The sequence below is a fragment of the Leopardus geoffroyi genome, chromosome D2 (assembly GCF_018350155.1).
Source record: "Leopardus geoffroyi isolate Oge1 chromosome D2, O.geoffroyi_Oge1_pat1.0, whole genome shotgun sequence".
NCBI classification, from domain to species: Eukaryota; Metazoa; Chordata; class Mammalia; order Carnivora; family Felidae; genus Leopardus; species Leopardus geoffroyi.
This window is the reverse complement of record NC_059334.1, coordinates 14234594-14260434: the sequence shown is the minus strand read 5'-3', so window position 1 is coordinate 14260434 and position 25841 is coordinate 14234594. Positions and strand designations below refer to the sequence as shown.

Below are 25841 nucleotides of genomic sequence, written 5' to 3'. Positions count from 1 at the left end.
AGAAAAGGGTGTAGTGGATATTTGCCTTCATTTGGGTATCTACCCTGAATCCCCTTCCGAGTTTAGGAAATTCTCCCACCTTATAGGTCTTGTGGGGAGCGAAAAATGCCTCATACACTCCTCTTCCCAGCCTCTTGGCAGCTAAAGAGAAGGTACCTGAGACTTGGATCCAGAAGCATCCACCCTGAACTCTGAATCGAGAACTCTTAACCTATAGGGGCAAAGCCCACGGAGGCAATAGGCGTACAACAGGTTAGACGGCACGTCATCTCCGGTGGGGTAAACCAACGTCCGCCAATGGACCAGCTCCATGGCATGGCTATGGTGCAGCTGTGGGCCGTTCAACCTCCTTTATTCTTATTTTCCAGCTTTCTGGGCATTCTGCATACCTCCTGACTCCCTGCTCCTCCTCTGCTTAAGTCCCCCCCCCCTTCTTTTTTTGAGAGCGAGCGAGCACGTGCATGCACAAGACAGTGGGGGTGGGGCATGGAGAGAGGGAGAGAGAGAATCCCAAGTAGGCTCCAAGCCCAGCACAGATCCCAATGCAGGGCTCAATCTCATGAACCGTGAGATGATGACCTCAACCAAAATCAAGAGTCAGATGCTTAACCAACTGAACCACCCAGGTGCCCAAAGTCCCTTCCTGATTCAATCAAAAGTTGTTTTATTTGCTTACAAGGAATACCCCTGACTGATATCCAGAGAAAGAGACCTGAAGACAAGATATAAGGTCTGAAAGCTCTTTATGAAGAGAGAGACTGAACTAAGTGGAAAAACGTCACAGAACTGCTGGCATTGCTGGGGCTACAGGAGAGACAGGATGTCTCAGAAGGACACCAGAGCCAACCTGCCTTTCCTGAGACTTCCTGAGGCAGAGCCTCCCCACCGGAGAGCAGACAAAGTAGACGATGTTAATAAAGCAGCAGACAGGGGAAGCAATTCAAGGGAAAATGATGGAGTGTTTTTCTTAGTTCCACGTACACGAAAAGGGGAAGGAGGAGCCAGACGGGGAATCTCACAACAGCGAAAAAGAACACAGCTTTGGAAATTAAATGGAGTTTGAATTAAAGCTATGTCATTTCTTTTTAAAAAAAATTTTTTTAACGTTTATTTATTTTTGAGACAGAGACAGAGCATGAACAGGGAGGGGCAGAGAGAGAGGGAGTCACAGAATCTGAAGCAGGCTCCAGGCTCTGAGCTGTCAGCACAGAGCCTGACGCGGGGCTCGAACTCACGGACGGTGAGATCATGACCTGAGCCGAAGTCGGACGCTTAACTGACCAAGCCCCCCAGGTGCCCCTAAAGCTATGTCATTTCTTACTGGTGTGACAAGTCAATCTCTCTGAACTTCAGTGTCTTCCTAAGTAAATTGTAAGAAAAAGAAAAAAAGAAAAGAAAAGAAAAGCCCGACAGATCTTTCAGGCTGAAGGAGCAGGATGAAGGAGCCCCAGGCTTTAGGGACACGCGGGTTTCGAGCGAGGAGACTGGGAGAAAAGAACGAGAGAAAGGAGATCGATATCAGGGAAAGGTGCTATCATCAGGCCGGGTTTACATGCGGATCGGAAGTGACCCTGTGAGAAAGCCTGGCCAGTGGCTGGAGGGGCAGGGAGCCACACACGTGGGTTTAGAGAGCAGAGTGCAGAAAGAGAAGCACCAGGGGCTGAATAAGGATTCTTCTTGTTCTCATACTGAGAGAGATTTCAGTTTATTCCAAACAATGTGGACGGGGCCTTCTTGTATAGATCTCTTCTTTATTAACAAATGTTTGTATTTGAGTACAGCTGACACATTACATTAGTACATTCGTTTCAGGGATTACAGTTCCTAGTGACTCCACGTGTTTATACATTATGCTTTGCTCACCACGAGCGTAGGATTCTTAAGATAAAACCAAGCGTGAGGGTTGAGGGAAGGAAAGGGAACACATCAAAGAAACAGGGAAGCCGTCCATCAACCTGACAGGGAAGGGGCCACATGGTTCACTGCAGCGGACGTCAGCTGTAGAGAAAGCAGGTGCCAGCACAAAACGTAAGGAAGACGGAGACAGAAGAAGGCGGTCTGGAGCTGCGTATGAAATCCTCAGTATAGGATTTCTGAAAACGTAGTTGACCACAGTCATTTACGTAAAGGAAGAGAGGAGGGCAAAGTTCACGCATCCGAAAGTGTAATTCAGGCATGCCTGGGAAACACTTCAGGCTTCAGGCTTGGTTCTGGACCATCCCAACAAAGCAAGTATCACAATAACAGGAGTCAAGCAACTTTTCTGGTTCCCCAGTGTATATAAAGGTGACATTTACTAGACTCCATGTACACCAGACTATAGTAGACTATGAAGTGTTTGGTAGCCATTATGCCTAAAAATGCAATGTGCATACTTTAATTAAAAAATACTTCACTGCTGGGGTGCCTGGGTGGCTCAGTCGGTTAAGCGTCCGACTTCAGCTCAGGTCACGATCTCGCGGTCCGTGAGTTCGAGCCCCGCGTCAGGCTCTGGGCTGATGGCTCAGAGCCTGGAGCCTGTTTCCGATTCTGTGTCTCCCTCTCTCTCTGCCCCTCCCCTGTTCATGCTCTGTCTCTGTCTCAAAAATAAATGAACGTTAAAAAAAAAAATTAAAAAAAAAATACTTCACTGCTGAAAAATGCTAACCATCACCTGGGCTTTCGGCGAAAGCCAAAAATGACCATAGATCACCATAATAAATGTAATAATGAAAAAGTCTAAAATATGGTGAGGATTACCAAAATGCAAACACAGAGCCCCACTGTGACTAAGTGCTGTTGGAAAAATGGCACCAGGAGACGTGCTGGATGCAGGGCTACCACAAACTTTGCATTTGTCTGGATCACGGTGTCTGTGCAACGTAACAAAGCAAATCACAACAAAATGAGGGGTGGCTGCGGTAAGGGAAAGATGGCACTAAGACAATGGCTGGACAGAAGAAAAGTCAACAGAAGAAGAATGAGGTCCCCCTAAAATACAAATAAGGATGGGGACAGATGTGACAAAGACAACAATTTCTTCCCCTGAAACAGAAAGGAAGAGTCGTAGGGTAGATCTATTTTTAATTTTTTGAGGAACCTCCACACTGTAAAAATTAAAAATAGGTCTACCCTATGACCCAGCAATAGCACTGCTAAGAACTTACCCAAGGGATCCAGGAGTGCTGATGCATAGGGGCACTTGTACCCCAATGTTTATAGCAGCATTTTCAACAATGGCCAAATTATGGAAAGAGCCTAAATGTCAACTGATGAATGGATAAAGAAGTTGTGGTTTATATACACAATGGAGTACTACGTGACAATGAGAAGGAATGAAATATGGCTTTTTGTAGCAACATGGATAGAACTGGAGAGTGTTATGCTAAGTGAAATAAGTCATACAGAGAAAAACAGATACCATATGTTTTCACTCTAAGCAGATCCTGAGAAACTTAACAGAAGACCATGGGGGAGGGGAAGGAAAAAAAAAAAAGGTTAGAGAGAGAGGGAGCCAAAACATAAGAGACTCTTAAGAACTGAGAACAGGGGCGCCTGGGTGGCGCAGTCGGTTAAGCGTCCGACTTCAGCCAGGTCACGATCTCGCGGTCCGTGAGTTCGAGCCCCGCGTCAGGCTCTGGGCTGATGGCTCAGAGCCTGGAGCCTGTTTCCGATTCTGTGTCTCCCTCTCTCTCTGCACCTCCCCCGTTCATGCTCTGTCTCTTTCTGTCCCAAAAATAAATAAACGTTGGAAAAAAAAAAATTAAAAAAAAAAAGAACTGAGAACAAACTGAGGGTTTATGGGAGGTGGAAGGGAGGGGAGGGTGGGTGATGGGCATTGAGGAGGGCACCTGTTGGGATGAGCACTGGGTGTTGTATGGAAACCAATTTGACAATAAATTTCATATTAAATAAATAAATAAAATAAAATAGAACAATTATAACTGGACTGTAATAAAAGTTATACGAATGTGCTCTCCCCCCAAAAAAAAAAAAAAAAAAAACAAAGAAGAAGAAGAAGAAGAAACAGAAAGGAAGAGACAGAAAGATACGTTGAGGAAGGAAGGCATCTCCATTTTCACACAAAGCAGAAGGCAAGGTCATTTGTATTAAGAAAAGGAAGTTGCTTTGGGGAACCAACGAAAAACATTCAGGGCAAGTATTTAGAACTGATGTTTAGAAAGAGTTCATTATTTGCCGGGAGACTGCAATTGTAAACCCTATCACTTATCCGTGCCTTAAAAATGATTTGCAAGATACAAGAAATGTCAGGCAGAGAGGAATGGGGTGGGGGTGGGGGATGAGGGTAGAGGTGAAGTAAGAATGGAAATCAGTGGATATTTGTTCTCAGCTGGTGAGGGGGCTCCCTCCCAGTCTCTCCACTTGGCTTGTGTGGAATTTCCCTACTAAAAAACTCTTTTAAAATGTAAAGACTGCATTTAATTCCTCTATGTTCTTATTTTTTTTATGTTTATTTATTTTTGAGAGAGAGAGAGAGAGAGACAGAGCATGAGTGGGGGAGGGGCAGAGACAGAGAGGGAGACACAGAGTCCAAAACAGGCTCCAGGCTCCAAGCTGTCAGCACAGAGCCCAACATGGGCCTCGAACTCAGGAACTGTGAGATCGTGACCTGAACCTAAGTCAGACGCTCAACTGACTGAGCCACCCAGGCGCCCCTCACTGTTCTTATTTCTAAAAACAAACACAGACATTGCTTGGTGAATAAGGATAGAGAAGGCACCCATTTCTCTGGACTTCCCAGTAACATAAGCCTTTTCCATCCTTACTTTGTGGGAACAGAAGACTGATAACTCGGGAGGAATGCCAGGGATCTCTGTCTCTTCATCTAATTCAGATTTTGCAAAACAGAACACAGGAAGTCAATACATCAGGCACAGGACAACTGACAGGCAAAAACACAACTATTAAAATGAAACAAATCTCCCAGCATAGCCAAAATATTTGAATTTCAAAAATTATGAAAAAATGTCTTTTACTTACATAAGAAAAACAATCCCAGAACTTCGGAAGAAACTGAGGAAATTTATGAAGAATCAATATGATAATCCATTCTATAAAATATTTTATGGATGCTTGATTATTGATGAAACCAGCACGGAAAATCCTGTCAATAATTCTATTCAAGAAATTCTGAGAAAAATAAAGTTCATAAATTAAATGGTTATGTTATGGTGATTAACTGTTTTATTTTATTGAGATATAACTGACACATAACACTCAAGTTTAAAGTGTACATCATGTTGATTTGATACACTCATGAGCTGCAACATGATTGCCACCATGGCATGACCAAGGTGGTAACAATTAAGATATAGTCTTGTAGCAACTTCCAAAATGGCTATTGGGGCACCTGGGTGGCTCAGTCAGTTAAGCATCTGACTTTGGCTCAGGTCATGATCTCATAGTTCGTGAGTTCAAGCCCTGCATCAGGCTCTGGGCTGACAGCTCGGAGCCTGGGGCCTGCTTCAGATTCTGTGTCTCCCCCTGTCTCTGCCCCTCCCCAGCTCAAGCTCTCTCTCTCTCTCTCCTTCAAAAACAAATAAACATTAAAAAAATTTAAAAAGAAAAAGGCTATTAATTTGAACTTAAATAGTCACCATTAAAAAAAATAATTTCAAGGGTTTTTTTTTGTTTTTGTTTTTGTTTTTAAATTAAGCTCTACACCCAATGTGGGGGCTTGAACTCACAACCCTGAGATCAAGAGTTGCATGTCTGGGGAGCCTGGGTGGCTCAGTCAGTTAAACATCTGACTTCGGCTCAGGCCACCTCATAGTTCGTGGGTTCAAGCCCCACGTCAGGCTCTGTGCTGACAGCTCAGAGCCTGGAGTCTGCTTTGGATTCTGTGTCCCTCTCTCTCTACCCCTCCACAGCTTGTGCTTTCTTTCTCTCTCTCAAAAATGAATAACTAAACATTTAAAAGGAGTCGCATGTTGGGGCACCTGGATGGCTCAGTCAGTTGAACATCCGACTCTTGATCTTGGCTCAGGTCAGGATCTCACAGGAACAGGAGTCTGAGCCTGTTTAAAATACTGTACATATTACAGCTCAACACTAAAATGCATTTAAAAAGAAACACTAGAAATGTTTGACTAGGTTAACTGAGAATATTTTTTTTGTCTTGGCACAGAAGGGCCCCGAGGACGAGGGGAGTGTTGGGGAGAGGTGGGGGGCACGACAGAGCAGGTGGGCTTGTCAGGAAGAACTCCAGCATGTCTGTTAGGGAGCAGCCACTGCTGAGAATTTTAAATTCTTGTACCTTGTGGTTGCACTTAACTTTCACACCCATCGTGCAAGGCAGGCCACGTGTATTTCCCTGTTGCCCAATGGGACACTGGAGTTCAGGGAGGCGGGTGTGAGTTTGAGCCCCACGTTGGGCTCTGTGGTGATGTCACAGAACCTGCTTGGGATTCTGTGTCTTCTTCTCTCTGACCCTCCCCTGCCTCTGCATGCATGTTCTCTCTCAAAATGAATAAATAAACTTAAAAAAATAAATAAATAATAAAAATAAAAAGGGCTGCATGCTTTACTGACTGGAACCCTGAAATAGCTTAAAATTTTAAGTAATTATCAGATCTACAACTCTCTCAACAGCAAACCTAAAAACTGTTTACTGAATCATAATGATAAGGTACTTTCCTGGGTACTTTATAATTTGCTTGGACATAAAGTCTATGAGGAAGGTTATTGCTCTGTATTTTCATAGGGAAAAGAAAAGATTCAGAAAAGTTAAATATTTTTTCAAAACCTGGCAGGTGGCAGAATTCAGATTCAAACCAGCATCCGTCAAGATGTCATGGGCTTAAAACTTGTAACAGGAAGGACTGATGCCAGAGTCCACAGGAGAAGCAGATCCGGAGCCCCTTTCTCCCTTTGGACTGCACATCACCTGCCCTTACAGCCTCCCCAGTTCTTCTGGCCAAGACCTTGAGCTCCCACATCATCCTCGCTCGCCCCAGCCTTCTTTTCAAAATTGTACTTCCATCTGGGTAAGGGAACATATCTAAGTAGCAGGTAAAAATATGTACACATATATACTTCTGTAACACATAAACACATTTATGATGTATATTTCTTTATTTTAAAGAAGAATCTATCTTCAAAACATTTCTCATTGGCAGAAGAGGAGCAGACAAGCTCATTTGTGGGCCCTGAGACAGCTCTGTAAAATCCGGCTTGGAGTCGGGTAGAGCCGGCTGTGAAATTCCACCCCCATCGTTCAGCCGTCGAGTTATCGTGCAGGCAGGTCACCTGCCTCCCTGAACTCCAGTGCCCTGCTAGGCAACAGGGGCACACGCGTGGCCTGCCTTGCACGATGGGTGTGAAAGTTAAGTGCAACCACAAGGTACAAGAATTTAAAATTCTCAGCAGTGGCTGCTCCCTAACAGACATGCTGAAGTTCTTCCTGACAAGCCCACCTGCTCTGTCGTGCCCCCACCTCTCCCCAACACTCCCCTCGTCCTCGGGGCCCTTCCGTGCCAAGACAAAAAAAAATATTCTCAGTTAACCTAGTCAAACATTTCTAGTGTTTCTTTTTAAATGCATTTTAGTGTTTAACTATAATACGTACAGTATTTTAAAAATCAAATAACATGAAGAGGCCTATGATGAAAATCAGCAGCCCCCACACATCTGCTAAGATTCCTCCCCAGAAAGGACACTTTTAGCTATTTCCTCTTACATTTATCCAAACAATTTACTTGGACATACTTCTGTACTTATAGTTACTTAAGTGTTTATCTCTCACAGATAGAAGGCTTCAAAAGTTGTATTAAAAAGGAGTTTGCTATGTTTTTAAAACTCTCCGAAACATTTAAAAGACTTTAGGAGGGAAGACAGGGTGTCTGGGTGGCTCAGTGGGTTAAGCATCCAACTTCGGCTCAGGTCATGATCTCGCGGTCCGTGGGTTTGAGCCCCATTATCGGGCTCTGTGTTGGCAGCTCAGAGCCTGGAACCTGCTTCGGATTCTGTGTCTCCCTCTCTCTCTGCCCCTCCCCTGCTTGCATTCTGTCTCTCTCTCACTCACTCAAAAATAAATAAACATAAAAAAAAAAAGACCTTAGGAGGGAAGAACAGGAAACTCTGAACTTTTTTTTTTTTTTTTAATTTTTTTTTTTCAATGTTTATTTATTTTTGGGACAGAGAGAGACAGAGCATGAACGGGGGAGGGGCAGAGAGAGAGGGAGACACAGAATCGGAAACAGGCTCCAGGCTCTGAGCCATCAGCCCAGAGCCCGACGCGGGGCTCGAACTCACGGACCGCGAGATCGTGACCTGGCTGAAGTCGGACGCCTAACCGACTGCGCCACCCAGGCGCCCCAACTCTGAACTTTTTGCATTCAAAAATGCTTTTTAAAATTGTGTGAGATATACCTAACTTTCCAATAATGATCTATTTTCTTGACAGGAATACTAAGCAAAGATGATCAGAGAAATCAGACAGATTCCATTCACTCTTCCTCAGGGAAGAGAAAAGTAACTGGACAAAGACTGTTGTAATAGATTAAGATCTTGGCCTTGGCTTAGCTGGTTTATATGATCACAGAATTCATGAAATTAAGGGGGGGGGGGGAATCAGCCATGGGAAATGACTCTCATTCAAAACAACAGCACTCCAAAGTAACTTAGCTGTGGGAAACGAGAAGTGAGCGGACCTATATTTTCTAATCAAATGGCACACCAGACATGAAACAGTTACGATGTTATTTACATTAGGTAAGAAAAAAAGGAGAAAAGATATTAAGTAGTGCCACGTAAACTAGTTTCCAATTTATTTCTACGATGCCTACTTGCCTTAGGATTCTTTCCACTAAACAAAAACAAAATAACAAAACAAATGAGTAACTTCAATTTTAAGAACCGAAGAATAAATTTTAAGATTACTTTCTCAGTATTAAAACAGCACATGACAGTTTTTACTATTTTTTGTTCCGTATCAAAACATCATGCTTAAAGGTACCGATGGAATACAAATTATACCTGATCAAACCTGGGGAGAATCACCAGTAGCGCCTGCCATATTCGGTTCTTCACTCTGTGCTGTTGAGAATTCACGTAGTATCGGGTTCTGGACTTGGACACCAACTCATCCTGGGGTGGGGAGAGGACAAGGATCACATTACCCACAGAATTTGTGATCAGTGAGAACAAAACCAATGACAACTTCAAATTTAAAAGGTGTCAACAGTGCAGAGGCGCTCACGACCCCTCCCCGAAGGCAGAAAGGAAGGTAAGTAAAGACGCTTTCTTATGAACACTTGATTTCCCTTCAACACCATGAAGTTAGTTGCTTTTGTTAATTTATCTGCTTTTCAAGTTAGAAAAGGGATCATAAAACTGTAGTTGGCACAAAAAGTATTTGGAAATATCTGTCTGTGCCTTTGTGGCCACTTTAATGTGGAGATACGGGGTCACGGGGGTGAGGAGATGGAGACAGTTGACACGTTTTACGATGCAGCAATATACGCGCTTCTCAGCTGCTGCCTCTGCGTCCTGTGGAAATTTGCGGTAATGGTATCTGCAGTTTGATGTGAACACCATTAAGGGAGACACCAGAGAATGGCAGCAGGGGGACTCTTCCATTTCTTGCTTGTGATGGTCCGTGCTGTCTAAATTCAGCCAACTGCCAGGCCGACTTTTGTTCTGTAACTACTAGTGCTTAGCTGATGAGTTATGATTGCAATAAAGAGCGTGCTAACATTTTCATGGGGCACCTGGGTGGCTCAGTCGGTTAAGCGTCTGACTTCAGCTCAGGTCATAATCTCACAGTTTGTGGGTTTGAGCCCCGTGTAGGGCTCTGTGCTGACGGCTCAGAGCCCCCTCTCTCTCTGCCCCTTTCCTGCTCACACTCTCTCTCAAGAATAAACATTAAAAAATTAAAAAAAAAAAAGTGTGATAACATTTTCAAATATCCTAGCAATGAAAAAGTAGGTCATCCACTATCTCCAAACCCAGTCATCAAATGTAGACAATCCTCATCTACTTGATAAATTCTGTGATCTTTCTTCACTGATCCCATCCTATGCATGTCAATATGTATACAATTTCATGACAATAGCTAAGTTAATGTAGAGTTTAATGCCTCCTGACGATGGTTAAGATCTCACAGCCTCCTCTCTTGCCATGATTTCTTTGGGGACATTTTCTTCTGAAAGAGGTGATTCAGGTTTCATGTCCTACTCAGCCTGGATGCAGCTAAGAATGGAACCATCACTAGGGCGATCACACAGCACGCTGGAGCATCACTGGCCCAGTACACTTGCCACCGGGGCCTCACTGGAGTCACCGTCCTCACTTGGAAGTGCTAACATTCCCTCTTCGGCTCAAAATTTCCTGTCCTTTCACTTGTTCCACTCAATGAACTCTTTTATTCGGAAACATTTTTCTTTTCTCTGCCAGTCCGTCAATCTCTCTAGTTTCTTGCACCTCCTGACCCACCCTGGGCCCAAGAACAATCTCTAGCTATCTTCAAGAGCACATTCAATTTCTTTCACTATACCCTCAAACCCATTTGCAAATTCCCTACTTTTGAAACAACCCAGTGGTCTTATGTAATCTGATCCTACTTTCAAGTTGCCAGGCACTGCTGAAGAAAAGAAAAATCATCTGCTCCAACCGACTTCATCGAAAGCATGTATTCTGGGCCCTGACCGCCACTAGACCGGTGGTCTCCAAGTCTATAGAGTTTCAGGATCACCTTGAGGGCTCCTTCAAACAGACTGCTGGCCCACCCCCAGAGCTTCTGACTCAGCAGAAGGCGGATGGGGCCCTGGAATCTGCATTTCTAACATGTTCCCTGGTGATTAAAGCTGCCAGTCCAGAGAATACACTTTCAGAATGATTCCACTCATAAATGGAATCGAAAAAAACCAAACCCAAACAAACAAACAAACAGCAGAATGGGAACTCCAAATACGGAGAACTGATGGCTCCCAGAGGGAACGGGGGTGGGGGGCTCGGTGAAACGGGTGAAGGGGAGAGGGAAATACAGGCTTCCAGTTATGGCATGAGTAAGTTGTGGGAATAAGAAGCAGAGCATAAGAATAGCCAATGACATGGTAAGAGTGATGGAGGAGGACAGGTCGCAGCTACACTTGTGGTGAACACGGCATAACGTAGAAACCTATCCAATCGCTAAGTTGTACACCTGACGCTAATCTAACATTGTGCCAACTACACCCAATTAAGAAAGAAGTACTGTGTTCGACCATCATTTTGCTTTTCTCAAGTCTTGCCCCATTCCTATTTCCACAGAAACAAGTTAAAATCTTTCCCACTTTCCCAAAGCCTTTAACACGGTCCAGTTTTTTTACTCTGACCATATGATCTTTCCCACTTCAGCAATCCTCCTTCAACCTTCCTCACTCAACTTTCTGTCTCCAGCCTTCATCTTCTCGTATCCGAGGAAGAAAGGTCCTTGGGTTTCCTTCAGAGATTCATCAAATCAGTTTGTTAAAAGTACAATTCTTGCGTTTTGCGCGTGTCCGCTCCCCCTTCACTCTACCGCAAACCGGCCCTACCCAGTGGGCTTCCGCAATCTCAGAAATGCCTCCCAGCTTCTCTCCTCGGCGCCCGACCTGCTCTCAGCTACAGTGGATGCCACTGGTAACAGCCCCTAGACACAGATTGTGGTGGAAAAGAAGAGGCTCTGAGTTTGAACTCGTGCTCTGAGATTAAAGGTTACAATCATGGACAAATTCATAGAGGTTTCTATGCCAAATTTTCTACAGATAAGGTTTTTCTTTTTTCTTTTTTTAATGTTTATTTTTGAGAGAGAGAGAGACAAAGCATGAGGGGGAGGGGTACCGAGAGAGGGGGACAGAGGATCTGAAGCGGGATCTGAGCTGACAGCAGCGAGCACGATGCAGGGCTTAAATTCACGAACCATGAGATCATGACCTGAGCTGAAGTCAATGTTTAACCAACTGACCCACCCAGACGCCCCCTGTAGACAAGAGTTTTAAATGAGATCAGTCAAGAACACTAGCAACACCAGGCCAGCACCATCTAATTCTGCTTCTATTCTCCTTTCTCAGACCTCTTTTTCATGATCTTTCTCTGGTTCTTTTTCCTATCAACATACTTCAAATGTCAGTGTTTTCTAAATTCCCGTTTTTAGCCTCCTCCTAGACGTTCTTGTCTTCAAAGTTTCAGCTATCACCAGGTAGGATGGCTTCCATTTCTTTCCCAAATATCATACTCCTGTCTGTTACTGGGTAATTTCACATGGAGGCCCTAATGCAACTCAAGTGTAATATACCCAACACTAAGTTATATTCAGATTTTCTCTTTTACCTGACCGAAATTGGGATAAGGGACTGAAACACACCAATATGTTTAAGTTAAAAAATAAAATAAAATAAAATAAAATAAAATAAAATAAAATAAAGTAAAATAAAATAAAAAATAAAATAAAATAAAAAACAAAAAACATCACTGATCACCATTAGAAGAAACTAGAATACACTAGGAAGCTAATTTAATTCATTATTTTGAAAACTGGTAAGTAACAGGAAAACAGCAAGTATTTATCCTGCTTTCCTATAGGAAACATATCTCAGGGTATCTAAATACTTCATTTTGGGTACACAGGAACTTCAGCCAATAGATGAAAAAGGAATAAAACAATTAGAGTATCACCATTTTGAAAGAATTAATGGAATGAGACAATTCATCAGTGACTAACATCCCAAAAGAAGAGACAGCCAAATACTCTCAGCTTCCTGATGGATGTACACTCTTGCTCCACCTCTATCCCCAAAAGGAAAATCAAACCTAAATCTGATCAAGGCTCTAGATCTCAATACCATCTTGTATGAAGGGGTCAGAAAAACATTGTAAATGGCACCCCAGAAATTCAAACAGCAAAATCCAGTTTGTGGAAGTCTCTACAATGAAAACAATCCGCTTTCTGCAAAAAATACATTCAAGTTTAAAAAGAATGAGGAGGGGTATCTGTAGATTAAAGGACATTAGAGACATCTCAACCAACCGAAGGAATGGACCTTATTTGGGGTCATGTTTCAAACAAACTGACAAAAATGTAAAGCAATCAGGTAGATTTAAACACTGACTGGATTATTTGATAATACTAAGGAATTATGAATTCAGGTGTGAAAATGGTATTGTGGGTGTGGCTAAAAAAAGAATTCTCATCTTTTTGAGATACATACTGAAATATTTAGAAATAAAACTCATGTCTGGGATTGGCTTCAAAATGATGTGTGCTGGGGGGAACGTCAGACCCGACAAGACTGTCCATCGCTGAGAACTGGGCCAGGAACTGATCACTTTGGAAGCTACTTTGACTAAATCTTTGCAAGTTCCCAGTAAAAGGTAAGCAGAGAGCTACCCACACAGGCCTCAGTAAAGCCTAAAGAACTAGAAGAAGAAAGAGCGGGCTGCAAAGGCCAGGCGCTCAGTAGCCGCTTGCCCACGGGGTGGCCAGGCCGCCGTGAGCCTGGAGCCAGGCATCGGGGGCCCGACGCACTCACGGCGCCTCTTTCCAAAGCAGGTCTTCCGTGGCGCCAGGCGGCCCTTGAAGATCTGCCCAGGCAGCCACCACGTCCTCTTGCGTCCATGCACTTGAAACTATGTGCGTGTCTACACATGTGCGTGTCACCTACGATGACACGTTAGACACACGGTTGTCTAAGCAGTGACACGGTGGTGCGGAATTCCACCCTCTGTGGCTCCGGCACTTTAACCATGACCGTGTATTAATTCTAACCGAGATCTTTGCTACAACTTCAACCTTCACCTCGGTTTTCAAACGCCAACCGTGTTTCTGTGTCTTCCCTCTAGAAACGACCCTGCCTCCTGGCTCAGAACACAAGGGCGTCAGGTGTTCCCTCCTTTCATGCAGACTCAGCGCCGCCCCCCTGCTCTGTTCCCCAGCTCGGAGGACGCGGTGTCCCTCCGGACTACAGCTACCCAGCCCACCCCGGTCTGAGTACGATCCTTTTCCACTTTCTCGAGGATTATTCTTTCATTTTTTATTTTCAAATTGCCTTTTTCATGTATTATTTGCTCTGCTCAGTTTTCTTCATCTTCGAAAAACAACTCCTGGGCCTGAGCAAGTGTCTAACATAACTTTTTTGTCTTTGCTTTTCAAGCTCTTAAATAAAGCTAATCCTTCTGTTGGACATTAGGGTCAATCTAGACTATTCAAGGATTTTTTAAAAAATATAGTTCGTGTGCCATAAAAATCACCATTTTAAAGTGTTCAATTCAGTGGGTTTGTGTGTATTCACAAAGCTGTGCAACCATCACCACTGTTTATTCCAGAACATTCTCATCACTCTGAAGAGAAGTCCTGTGCCCATTAGCATTCGCTTCCCGATCTCTCACCCTGACCCTGCAGCCACTAATCTATTCTATCCCTACAGTTTTCCCTATCCTGGACACTTCATATAAATGGAATCGCACAGTATATGGCCCTTTATGATGGGCTTCTTTTCACCTAGCACAACGACTTCAAGGTTCACCAATGTGAACCCTCTAAGAGCCAGCCTGGTGGATGCGAAGTGGCTACTTGAGGATTTCACCTGTGTGACCACCCTGGCCTCTCCACTACTATCATCCGCCCTCCACCCCGATCATTTCCTTCAACATACAAACAAGCCCCTGACCCACGCCCTCCTCCAGATACCATCCCGTTACCCCCTCTCATCAGAGCGAACTCAAGAGTGCCTCTGCTCATCTCCACTGGCTCCACAACCATTTTCTTCTCAGCCCTTCCATCGAGGCTTCTTATTCTCACCATCCCAGTCAAAGGTCTTTGTAGAGGTGGCCAACGGCAGCCTTCTTGCTGAATCCCACGGACGACGGGCATCCTCGTGTCCCTCCACGCCTCCAGCCTGCACTTCCCTCATGTGGCCTGGGGACACCAGCCTCTCCTGGAGTCCTCCAGCCTCACTGACAATGCACCCAGAGTTCCGTCCAATGTCACCTATCAGAGAGGCCCTCTCTGACCCTCCAAATAGCTGTCCCTTGTCCTTATTCTGCTTTTCTTTGAAACACTCTTATATCTCATATCACGTATCAGTGTTCACTATGATACATCTGTGTGTTCTATCTGACGGAGTATCCTGCAACTCTAAAGTCTACTCATCCCTCAGGAAACCAGTAAAACACTATTTCCTCAGAGACATGCCCACCGACTCCAAAAGTGCAAAGGGAATTTTTACATTAAAAAAACCCCACTTCCTAGATTGTACCTGGCGCTGATCTGCTATCTGCAGAACATAAATGCATGATGAACACTGTTATTTCAGTACAACTGGCTTAAGTGGGTGCTATGGCCATCAGTTATAACCCAGCTTGGCCCAGAGGTGACAAAACAGACCGGGACTCCATCTATCTCAGCCTCAAATTCAGAAGAGAGCATTAGATTTAACTTTACTCCTTTTACCTTCTTCCTAGATTTATAAATGATTTTGCAAACAAAAAAAAAAAATCAGTTCTTCAAATCACGCCACTTCCTAAATTTTTTACCTTTTTATTCCATTTCTTATATAAAGCAATGTATGGATATATGACTCTAAACATAACCGCTTTTGACTGGTACTAGGAAATACACTGAGCAAAGTTTAGACAGTACAGGGAAAATATTCTTCTTCTCTAAAACCAAACAATTGGACAATCGCTAATGTTTAACTAAAAACGTGTTTTTTTCTTGATAAAAAATATTCAGAATACTACCGTGTTGACATAGTTAGCTATCAAGAACAAAGATTTAAAGTATAAAATAAGGCATATTTACTTTATCTAATAGCTTGATTGCAAGATCTTCCACAAACAACTTATGAGACATATTTGAGCCATCTAATAAACACAGGAATTTGACAGCACAAATTCTCACATAATGGTCTTCTCTTTTAGTACTAAAAAAAACGTAAAATGACAAACTATGTTAATACATTTTCAAAACAGAAAAATAGGTCACGTATTCGTTTCAAAATATCAAAACCTTCCAAAGATTTCTAAAATTAAGGAGCTCCGTACTTGATGACTATGCTTTTTCGTAGTTTAGGATAATGCAAGATGACAAATGGATATATCAAATGAGAGCCTGTACTGAAGGTCCGAATGAGCACAAATTCACCCAGACTTCTGGTAAAACAGTGCACACACCACCCATCCTGGGTCAGTAAGATCTCTGTGGACAGAACAGATCACACAGCTCATGAAATGGTTCCTTAAAGACAACCACGGACACCTGTTTGCTGGGGGGCATGAACGCACATCAAACACCCGATCACTCGTCTTTACTGTGCACACAGTGTATGCACGTTCTCCGAGTGCTGGGCAAACTCAGGAGCAGTGCACGCTCTGAGCAACCTGTATGCTCAGTATCCACATGTGGGAAGATCAGTTAAGTGACATTGTTAATACATGTTTCCAAAGCTCATTAGAGCTGTTATAACGTCGGCAAATGTCACTTTAACAACAAAACATTCGTCTAGTAGAGACCAAAGTATTTTGAAACCATCAAATAAAAAATTTCACTTTTATTGCTACTTTCAACCAGCCAAGAAAACAAAAAATCCGTTAAACAATTAACAATGAAAAATGTATTAAATATAAGAGTGGCAAGTGATTTAAAAAACAGCTATAACTTTTGGAATAATTAACACTGTGATACCTATATGCAATTATCATTTGTGCATTTTTTATGAACATCTAAACACACATTTTTGAAAAATATGTGAAAAAAAATTTTTTAAAAGGCTACTTGACAAGCTCTAAAAAAATTAATTCAGAGGTTAGATAAGAATAGTCTTACCCCAGAAATCAAAACTTTAGGGCCTATTCCAGAAGTAATTTTGTTTTATGTGTAGTATGTTGATGTGTTAAATGGTAAGTTGTGACCAAAACTAAGAGAATATTATGTGTATGTTGATGACCACCCCTCCACCTAAAAAGGAAAAGGGATTGGGGTTTTGCGATCCCTGTAGTCACTTTCTTATTTATACTGGACTTTGCAGTAAAATGTGTTTTTCTCCAAGAAAATTCTCATTTATTCCCATCAAGAATGTGATATTGGGGCACGTGGGTGGTTCAGTCAGTTAAGCATCTCACTTCGGCTCAGGTCATGATCTCATGGTTTGTGGGTTCAAGCCCCGCGTCGGGCTCTGTGCTGGCAACTCAGAGCCTGGAGCCTGCTTCAGATTCTGTGTCTCCTTGTTTGTCCCACCCCCACTCATGCTCTGTCTCTCTCAAAAATAAACATTAAAAAAAAAAAAATTAAAAAAAAAAAAAAGAATGTGATAACATTGTAAAAAGATGTCTTCCAATGTCATTTGTTATAATTTTTTCTCACTTTTTCTTCATCTTCAAAACATTTTTTGAGCTTATCAAATTTTAGTAAAAAGTTTTACATCTAGAGAAAATATATTAGCCAGGGAATGTAATTTCTAACATGCTTTTGAAGGCTCTTTCACTATCTTATAGATATCACTGGGAACCACTTATTAAATGTAACAAACACAGGATGTCTCTCATCTGATGTTAAATTTTGAATATTCCATTTATATCAAGACATGGAAAATCCACCAGACTTACTTTTCTATAACAGTGTTGGCTGCACAATCATGGCCAAGATTTTCTATGTAGGTCTGCACATCCTGAATAAGTCTTCCCATAAAAAATATTTGACAAAGAACAGGTTTTAGACAGGAAAATATTAAACCCCCCAAATTTAAAGTTAAGTAATACTTTATATTTGTCTAATTGAAAGCCTCGAAGTAGGGGCACCTGGGTGGCTCCGTCCGTTGAGCGTCTGACTCTTGATTTTAGCTCAGGTCATGATCTCACGGTTCATGAGTTCGAGCCCCACATCAGGCTCCATGTTGACAGTGTGGAGCCTGCTTGAGATTCTGTCTCTCTCTCTCTCTCTCTCTCTCTGCCCCTCCCCCACTCTCTCACTCTCTCAAAATAAACTTAAAAAATAAATAAAATAAAAATTTGAAAGCCTCAAAATAAAGACATAATCCTACTCAATACTTAATAGAAATTGGTACTTAATAGAAATGAAGACAGGTTGAAAATGGTATCTTTTACCTTTGATCACGCCTAAACACAGTTCCAAATATACAGGCCTCAAGGACAAGTTCGCTGTAATTTTTAGCAGTTGATAAAGACACTTGGGACACATTTGAAGCAGAAACTATCCAAGATTTGCAGCAATAACTTATCAGTGTATTGAAGACTCCAGTTTTTATAGCAGACATTTCAATTATCTTGTACATAATCTGGAATGAAATACAATGGTCATTTTATTCTTTGACCCATTTAGGTTAAAAAAAAAAAAAGTGTTGCTAAAACAACTTGTTTGATGGCTTCCAATGACAGTTTCAACCTAACCATAGAGGATAAAAAGTTAAAAATTCTTTATCGTTAAAAGTTTTCCAAGATGATTGATAATCACACAATGCTTATTTTTCATTCCTCGGTAATAAAACTAAATGCAATTTCACTGATAGTGATATTCTCCCCAGACTCTCCAAAAGAAAAAACTGCCCAAAGTAATAGAATGGAAGGGAGAAAAATCTCTCACCCTTTATATTTTCAGTTTCCTTTGCATTTTGTCACCGCCTCCCTCCCTTCTCTGAGGCAGCAAAGACCCTGGTCTCTAGGTGTGTGCTGTGGGACAGGCAAGGACAGAGAGGCAGTGCAGGGACAGCAGCGTCATAAAAGGACTTCATTTTCCATTTCCCCCTCTGGATAACAAGGTCTACACGAGTTCCTAGACATGACGTCCTTCCACCACGATACGTCCCCTACCGTGTATCAGTGGTTGCAAACGCCAATGCCTTCAGGAACCAGGAAGACCTTTTGATTACGGTTATATTCAGAGAATTGTTCCTTTATACAAGAAAAGCAACAGCATAAATGTGGTGACAGAGGGCACCTGCCGTCTGCCATTGGTCTCCAGGATGGTCAAGGACTGGTTGTGGAGAAATGCAAGGGGCGTGCCCTATCTGGACGGGCAGCTCCTAGGAGTGGCCAGGTCATCCAATTCTCCAGCATTCCAAGAGAAGGGAAACACAGACTTTCATGCCAATTGCCTAATTCTTAAAAGTTGGCAACTAATTAAAAAACCTTTTTAAGCATTACATGAATCAAAGGAAGTTTCTGTGGCACGTGTGGTTCACAGGCTACCCTTTTGCACATCTCTTCCATTTAACAGGTTCTGTTCTTACTCATGACACTGAAGAAGGTTCAAAATACATACTGACTGAATGAATACATAACAGCAAATCCAATACGTAATTACAAATAGAACTCTCTTCTTCCTCACGTGCTACAGGTCACACAAATTAAAAAAAACAAAAAGTTACCTCCTTTTAACCTAAAGTAGTCAAATTCCTAGAACCAGAAAGTAGAACGGTGGTTGCCGGGGGAGGGAGAGAAGGGGAGCTGTTTAAGGAGTACAGAGTTCCAGTTCAAGTTCAAAAAGTTCTGGAGACCTGTTACAACATGACCATACTTAACTCTACTGAACTCGAAAAATGTAAGATGGTAAATTTTACATTATGCATTTTTACCCCAACGTAAAAAAAGTTACCTCTTTTATTTTGAAGTACGCCTGGCCCTTGATTTTTGCAGCAGTGGTAAGAACTTTGGTATCAAAAACAAATTGAACAAAAGCTTTTAAATTAGACCAGAATACCAGCTGAGTGTTGCTTAAAGCAGATATAATTTTCCAAGCCATGTCAAAGGACTCCACACAGAGTGATTCAGAGGAGGTCAAAAGCTGGTAGGAAAAAAAAAAAGAAAGAAAGAAAAAAAAAAAAGAAATACGTAATTATCTCTTAATTTCAGAAACTGATCTCTGTTCTGTAGTTATTCTTCACTTCAGGTCTCACTTTCTCTCACCTTGGGAACCAAAATTTTCATGCAGTGGAACACAGGCAGGACCTGATCCGAAGGCAGGACCGTGAGGGCTTCGAGAGCGGCCTGCAGGGTCCTTACTGGCATTTGGACGGCAGGTAGGATCGGTTCCAGAATTTCACCCTCTGAGGTTGGTATCAGGGTGTGATATTTCTTCAGCAAGAAAGAGAGGCAGACCCACTGATCATGGATATATTGTGCAACTATTTTCCCCCATCCTTGGGAAGACGAGGATTCTTCGCAAAGACTGAAACAAAAGATCAAGTCACTGCCCCAGGCCTCCGCCAGTCTGTGTCGGCTTCTTCTGCATGTAGTGCACTATCCTCACGGGGGGAGAAATTCAACAGTCATTATTAAATAGCCCGTCTACCGAAAAGCAAGGGAACCACATAAACCTCAGTTTTCTAACTCTGAAGGTAGGTATTTTCATTCACTTTAAGGGGATTCACCGAGAACCGCGTGCAGTCAGGTCAGTGGGTTTCTGGTAACAGAGACGAATAACGCGAGAACACGGGCTCATCCTGAACGCAGCCTCATCTCCAAATTCCCATCCCCGATAAATAAGGTTGGGCCATCGCTCATTATCTCAGTGACTACAAACAAAACTGAAACTGTAAACGTGAGCAGAAAGACGCCCTTCGTGTCGAAGCTGTCCTCCAGAGTGCACACACCTACCTGCTCTCCTCCTCTGCGTGGGGCTTCTGCAGCGTGTGATTGAGCGGGAGAGCGGAGAGGAACCTCTCCGTGGGCCCAGCCTCCAGAGAGCCGAGCTGCAGTTCCGGCGTCCGGTCGGTGGCCTCACACACCGTGGCCAAGGCAGCCATGCTAATGACCCTCTGGACCTGCGTGCCCAGCGTGGGCTCCTGAGGGGGAAACGGAACAATCTTTTTCACGTAGGCCAGTCCCACCCAGGCAGGACCCGAGAGCCCAGCCTACGGACGCCTCACACCCTCCCGTCCCCCTCCCGGCGACCGCCCATCAGTGAGAACAAGAGGGAACCCGACACCGCACGTCAGGTTCGTTCGCTTCTCCACTTCCGTACAGATGGGCGGTGAACAAATGTAAGGTGGCAATAAAAATTCAGCAGTTCCGACTAAGAAGACAACTGGATCGCTTCGATTTGGGGGGTGGGTCCCTGGAAGCAGTCCCGTGACGGATGAGCCGCACACAGAGCCCGCGAGTATACGTGAAGCAGCACTTCTCCATCTTTTTCCTACCCACGCATGCATGCGGACACATTTCTACGGGGGAGTCTCGCTTTCACTGTCTGGCTGGAGTGTGTGAAGGGAAACAAGGCTCCAGGCGTACATTCAAATAATTGCTCCGCTCAGCTGTTAGCTGCCTCGGGAGAGGGGACACAGCACCGCGACCAGGAGCTACTCATGAACCACCGGGAAGAGGTCTGAATCCTGGCTCTGAAGTCAATACCAGTTTGCCTGTGGACACGGCGCACCTTAGCTTTCTCACCTGTAAAATGGGGACAATAACAGAATCCACCCTTCAGTGTTACTGTGACGGTTAAACAGATGGGAGGATTTCACGGGTAGCGCTTGATGCTCTACGGGCAGGAGCGCAAAGGAAGGAAACCAACACAGCCTGGCGTCGCACTGAGACGGGAAACCCATTACCGCCACCACCGAAGCCAGGAGTGCAGGCCAGAATCCAACACACGGAAAACAGCTGCCTCAAGAGTCTGAAAGAGGGCTCCCCAGTACCACCAGCCCGAGAGGACCTCTCTGCTACTCATTCCGTCCCTCCCCCCCCAACCCCCCGTAAAATAAATCCACTATCTCTACGGATAAATTGTGCGTAGCGACACTGTCACCACAAGAAGTAAAATTCAGTGTTACTTGTAGTCAGTATGGTCCCTGTTAACCTTAACATAATTCAGTGAATTACTAAAACAAGCCATCTTTTAAGAATCACTGTGAGGGGCGCCTGGGTGGCGCAGTCGGTTAAGCGTCTGACTTCAGCCAGGTCACGATCTCGCAGTCCGTGAGTTCGAGCCCCGCGTCGGGCTCTGGGCTGATGGCTCAGAGCCTGGAGCCTGTTTCCGATTCTGTGTCTCCCTCTCTCTCTGACCCTCCCCCGTTCATGCTCTGTCTCTCTCTGTCCCCCAAAAAATAAATAAACGTTGAAAAAAAAAATTAAAAAAAAAAAAAAAAAAAAAAGAATCACTGTGAGGGGCGCCTGGGTGGCGCAGTCGGTTAAGCGTCCAACTTCAGCCAGGTCACGATCTCGCGGTCCGTGAGTTCGAGCCCCGCGTCGGGCTCTGGGCTGATGGCTCAGAGCCTGGAGCCTGTTTCCGATTCTGTGTCTCCCTCTCTCTCTGCCCCTCCCCCGTTCATGCTCTGTCTCTCTCTGTCCCAAAAATAAATAAACGTTGAAAAAAAAAAAAAAAGAATCACTGTGATAGGGTTCATGATTTTGGTCTACATTCAAAGCTCACAAAGTCCTCTCACGGTGCGAATGCATTAATACATACTGGACAGGATGCTGAAGTACTAATCAGGCTTCCTTATCATTTTCTTTCGGGACAGTTCCTAAAAACAACTTTAAAAACTACATTATTAAAGCAATCATGTACATTCTCTGTTTTAATTAGCAGCCTGGACTTTCTGTGTGCCAGACGCTGTTCAAAAGTCTTAGCATGTATGAGCTCACTTTAACTCTCATGATCAACTCTGTAACCCTCATTTTGCAGTGGTGGTAAATGAGGCACAGAGACGTTAAGTAACTTCCTCAAGGTCACACAGCTAGCAAGGTTAAACACAGGATCCACACCTAGGAAGTCTAACCCCAAAGCCTGTGCTCATAACCACTACACCTTTTTATGCCACTTTTTTTTTTTTTTTATGAAATTGATTGTCAAATTGGTTCCCATATAACACTCAGTGCTCATCCCAAAAGGTGCCCTCAACCCATCACTCACCCACCCCTCCCTCCCACCTCCCATAAACCCTCAGTTTGTTCTCAGTTTTTAGGAGTCTCTTATGTTTTGGCTCCCTCCCTCTCTAACCATTTTTTTTTCTTCCCCTCCACCATGGTCTTCTGTTAAGTTTCTCAGGATCCACATAGGAGTGAAAACAAATGGAATCTGTCCTTCTCTGTATGACTTATTTCACGTAGCATCACACTCTCCAGTTCCATCCACGTTGCTACAAAAGGCCATATTTCATTCTTTCTCATTGCCACGTAGTACTCCATTGTGTATATAAATCACAATTTCTGTATCCATTCATCCATTGATGGACATTTAGGCTCTTTCCATAATTTGGCCATTGTTGAAAATGCTGCTATAAACATTGGGGTACAAGTGCCCCTATGCATCAGTACTCCTGTATCCCTTGGGTAAATTCCTAGCAGTGCTATTGCTGGGTCATAGGGTAGGTCTATTTTTAATTTTTTGAGGAATCTCCACACTGTTTTCCAGAGCGGCTGTACCAGTTTGCATTCCCGCAAACAGTGCAAGAGGGTTCCCGTTTCTCCACATCCTCTCCAGCATCTATAGTCTCCTCTGTTTTGTTCATTTTAGCCACTCTGACTGGCGTGAGGGGATATCTGAGTGTGGTTTTGATTTGTATTTCCCTAATGAGGAGTGACATCGAGCATCATCTTTTCATGTGCCTGTTGGCCATCTGGATGTCTTCTTTAGAGAAGTGTCTATTCATGTTTTCTGTCCATTCACTGGATTATTTGTTTTTCAGGTGTGGAGTTTGGTGAGCTCTTTATAGATTTTGGATACTAGCCCTTTGTCCGATATGTCATTTGCAAATGTCTTTCCCCATTCCGTTGATTGCCTCTTAGTTTTGTTGATTGTTTCCTTTGCTGTGCAGAAACTTTTTATCTTCATGAGATCCCAATAGTTGATTTTTGCTTTTAATTCCCTTGCCTTTGGGGATGTGTCAAGTAAGAAATTGCTGTGGCTGAGGTCAGAGAGGTCTTTTCCTGCTTTCTCCTCTAGGGTTTTGATGGTTTCCTGTCTCACATTCAGGTCCTTTATCCATGTTGAGTTTGTTTTTGTGAATGATATAAGAAAGTGGTCTAGTTTCATCCTTCTGCATGTTGCTGTCCAGTTCACCCAGCACCATTTGTTAAAGAGGCTGTCTTTTTTCCATTGGATATTCTTTCCTGCTTTGTCAAAGATTAGTCGGCCATACTCTTGTGGGTCTAGTTCTGGGGTTTCATTCTATTCCATTGGTCTATGTGTCTGTTTTTGTGCCAATACCATGCTGTCTTGATGGTTACAGCTTTCTGGTAGAGGCTAAAGCCTGGGATTCTGATGCCTCCTGCTTTGGTCTTCTTCTTCAAAATTACTTTGGCTATTCGAAGCCTTTTGTGGTTCCATATGAATTTTAGGATTGCTTGTTCTAGCTTCGAGAAGAATGCTGGTGCAATTTTGATTGGGATTGCATTGAATGTGTAGATAGCTTTGGGTAGTATTGACATTTTAACAATATTTATTCTTCCAATCCATGAGCACGGAATGTTTTTCCATTTCTTTATATCTTCTTCAATTTCCCTCATAAGCTTTCTATAGTTTTCAGCATACAGATCTTTTACATCTTTGGTCAGGTTTATTCCCAGGTATTTTATGCTTCTTGGTGCAATTGTGAATGGGATCAGTTTCTTTATTTGTCTTTCTGTTGCTTCATTATTAGTGTATAAGAATGCAACTGATTTCTGTACATTGATTTTGTATCCTGCAACTTTGCTGAATTCATGTATCAGTTCTAGCAGACTTTTGGTGGAGTCTATCGGGTTTTCCATGTATAATATCATGTCATCTGCAAAAAGTGAAAGCTTAACTTCATCTTTGCCAATTTTGATGCCTTTGATTTCCTTTTGTTGTCTGATTGCTGATGCTAGAACCTTCAACACTATGTTAAACAACAGCGGTGAGAGTGGACATCCCTGTCGTGTTCCTGATCTCAGGGAGCAAGCTCTCAGTTTTTCCCCATTGAGGATGATATTAGCTGTGGGCTTTTCATAATGCCTACTTATGATGTTTAAGTATGTTCCTTCTATCCAGACTTTCTCGAGGGTTTTTATTAAGAAAGGATGGTGAATTTTGTCAAATGCTTTTTCTGCATCGATTGACAGGATCATATGGTTCTTATCTTTTCCTTTATTAATGTGATGTATCACATTGATTGATTTGCAAATGTTGAACCAGCCCTGCAGCCCAGGAATGAATCCCACTTGATCATAGTGAATGATTCTTTTTATACGCTTTTGAATTCGATTTGCTAGTATCTTATTGAGAATTTTTGCATCCATATTCATCAGGGATATTGGCCAGGGATATTCTCTTTTTTTACTGGGTCTCTGGTTTAGGAATCAAAGTAATGCTGGCTTCATAGAATAAGTCTGGAAGTTTTCCTTCCCTTTCTATTTTTTTGGAATAGCTTGAGAAGGATATGTATTATCTCTGCTTTATATGTCTGGTAGAATTCCCCTGGGAAGTCATCTGGTCCTGGACTGATAAGAATATGGTAATTGCAGGGACTTTAATACTCCACTTACAACATTGGATAGATCATCTAGACACAGGATCAATAAAGAAACAAGGGCCCTGAATGATACACTGGATCAGATGGACTTGATAAGATATATTCAGAACTCTGCATCCCAAAGCAACAGAATATACTTTATTCTCGAGTGCACATGGAACATTCTCCAAGATAGATCATATACTGGGTCACAAAACAGCCCTTCATAAGTATACAAGAATTGAGATCATACCATGCATACTTTCAGACCACAATGCAATGGAGCTTGAAATCAACCACAAGAAAAAGTCTGGAAAACCTCCAAAAGCATGGAGGTTAAAGAACACCCTACTAAAGAATGAATGGGTCAACCAGGCAATTAGAGAAGAAATTAAAAAATATATGGAAACAAATGAAAATGAAAATACAACAATCCAAACGCTTTGGGATGCAGCG

At 43.0% G+C, this 25841-nt stretch overlaps 1 protein-coding gene across 5 annotated transcripts in view; it reads right to left on the bottom strand.

Annotated features, from left to right (window-relative positions):
• TARBP1 (TAR (HIV-1) RNA binding protein 1) overlaps nt 1–25841 on the bottom strand; it is a 92813-nt gene that overhangs the window by 22489 nt on the left and 44483 nt on the right. For all 5 annotated transcript variants that reach the window (XR_006701407.1, XM_045437326.1, XM_045437328.1 and 2 more), the window contains 8 exons: nt 20569–20756; nt 19879–20140; nt 19568–19756; nt 18061–18251; nt 17563–17634; nt 15761–15881; nt 8977–9087; nt 4981–5130 (listed from right to left, as the gene is read on the bottom strand). Coding sequence is in view for 4 of the 5 variants with exons in the window: in XM_045437326.1 (XP_045293282.1) it covers nt 4981–5130; nt 8977–9087; nt 15761–15881; nt 17563–17634; nt 18061–18251; nt 19568–19756; nt 19879–20140; nt 20569–20756 (1284 nt within the window). In the remaining variant the exon portion in view is untranslated. The remainder of the gene's footprint in view (nt 1–4980; nt 5131–8976; nt 9088–15760; nt 15882–17562; nt 17635–18060; nt 18252–19567; nt 19757–19878; nt 20141–20568; nt 20757–25841) is intronic.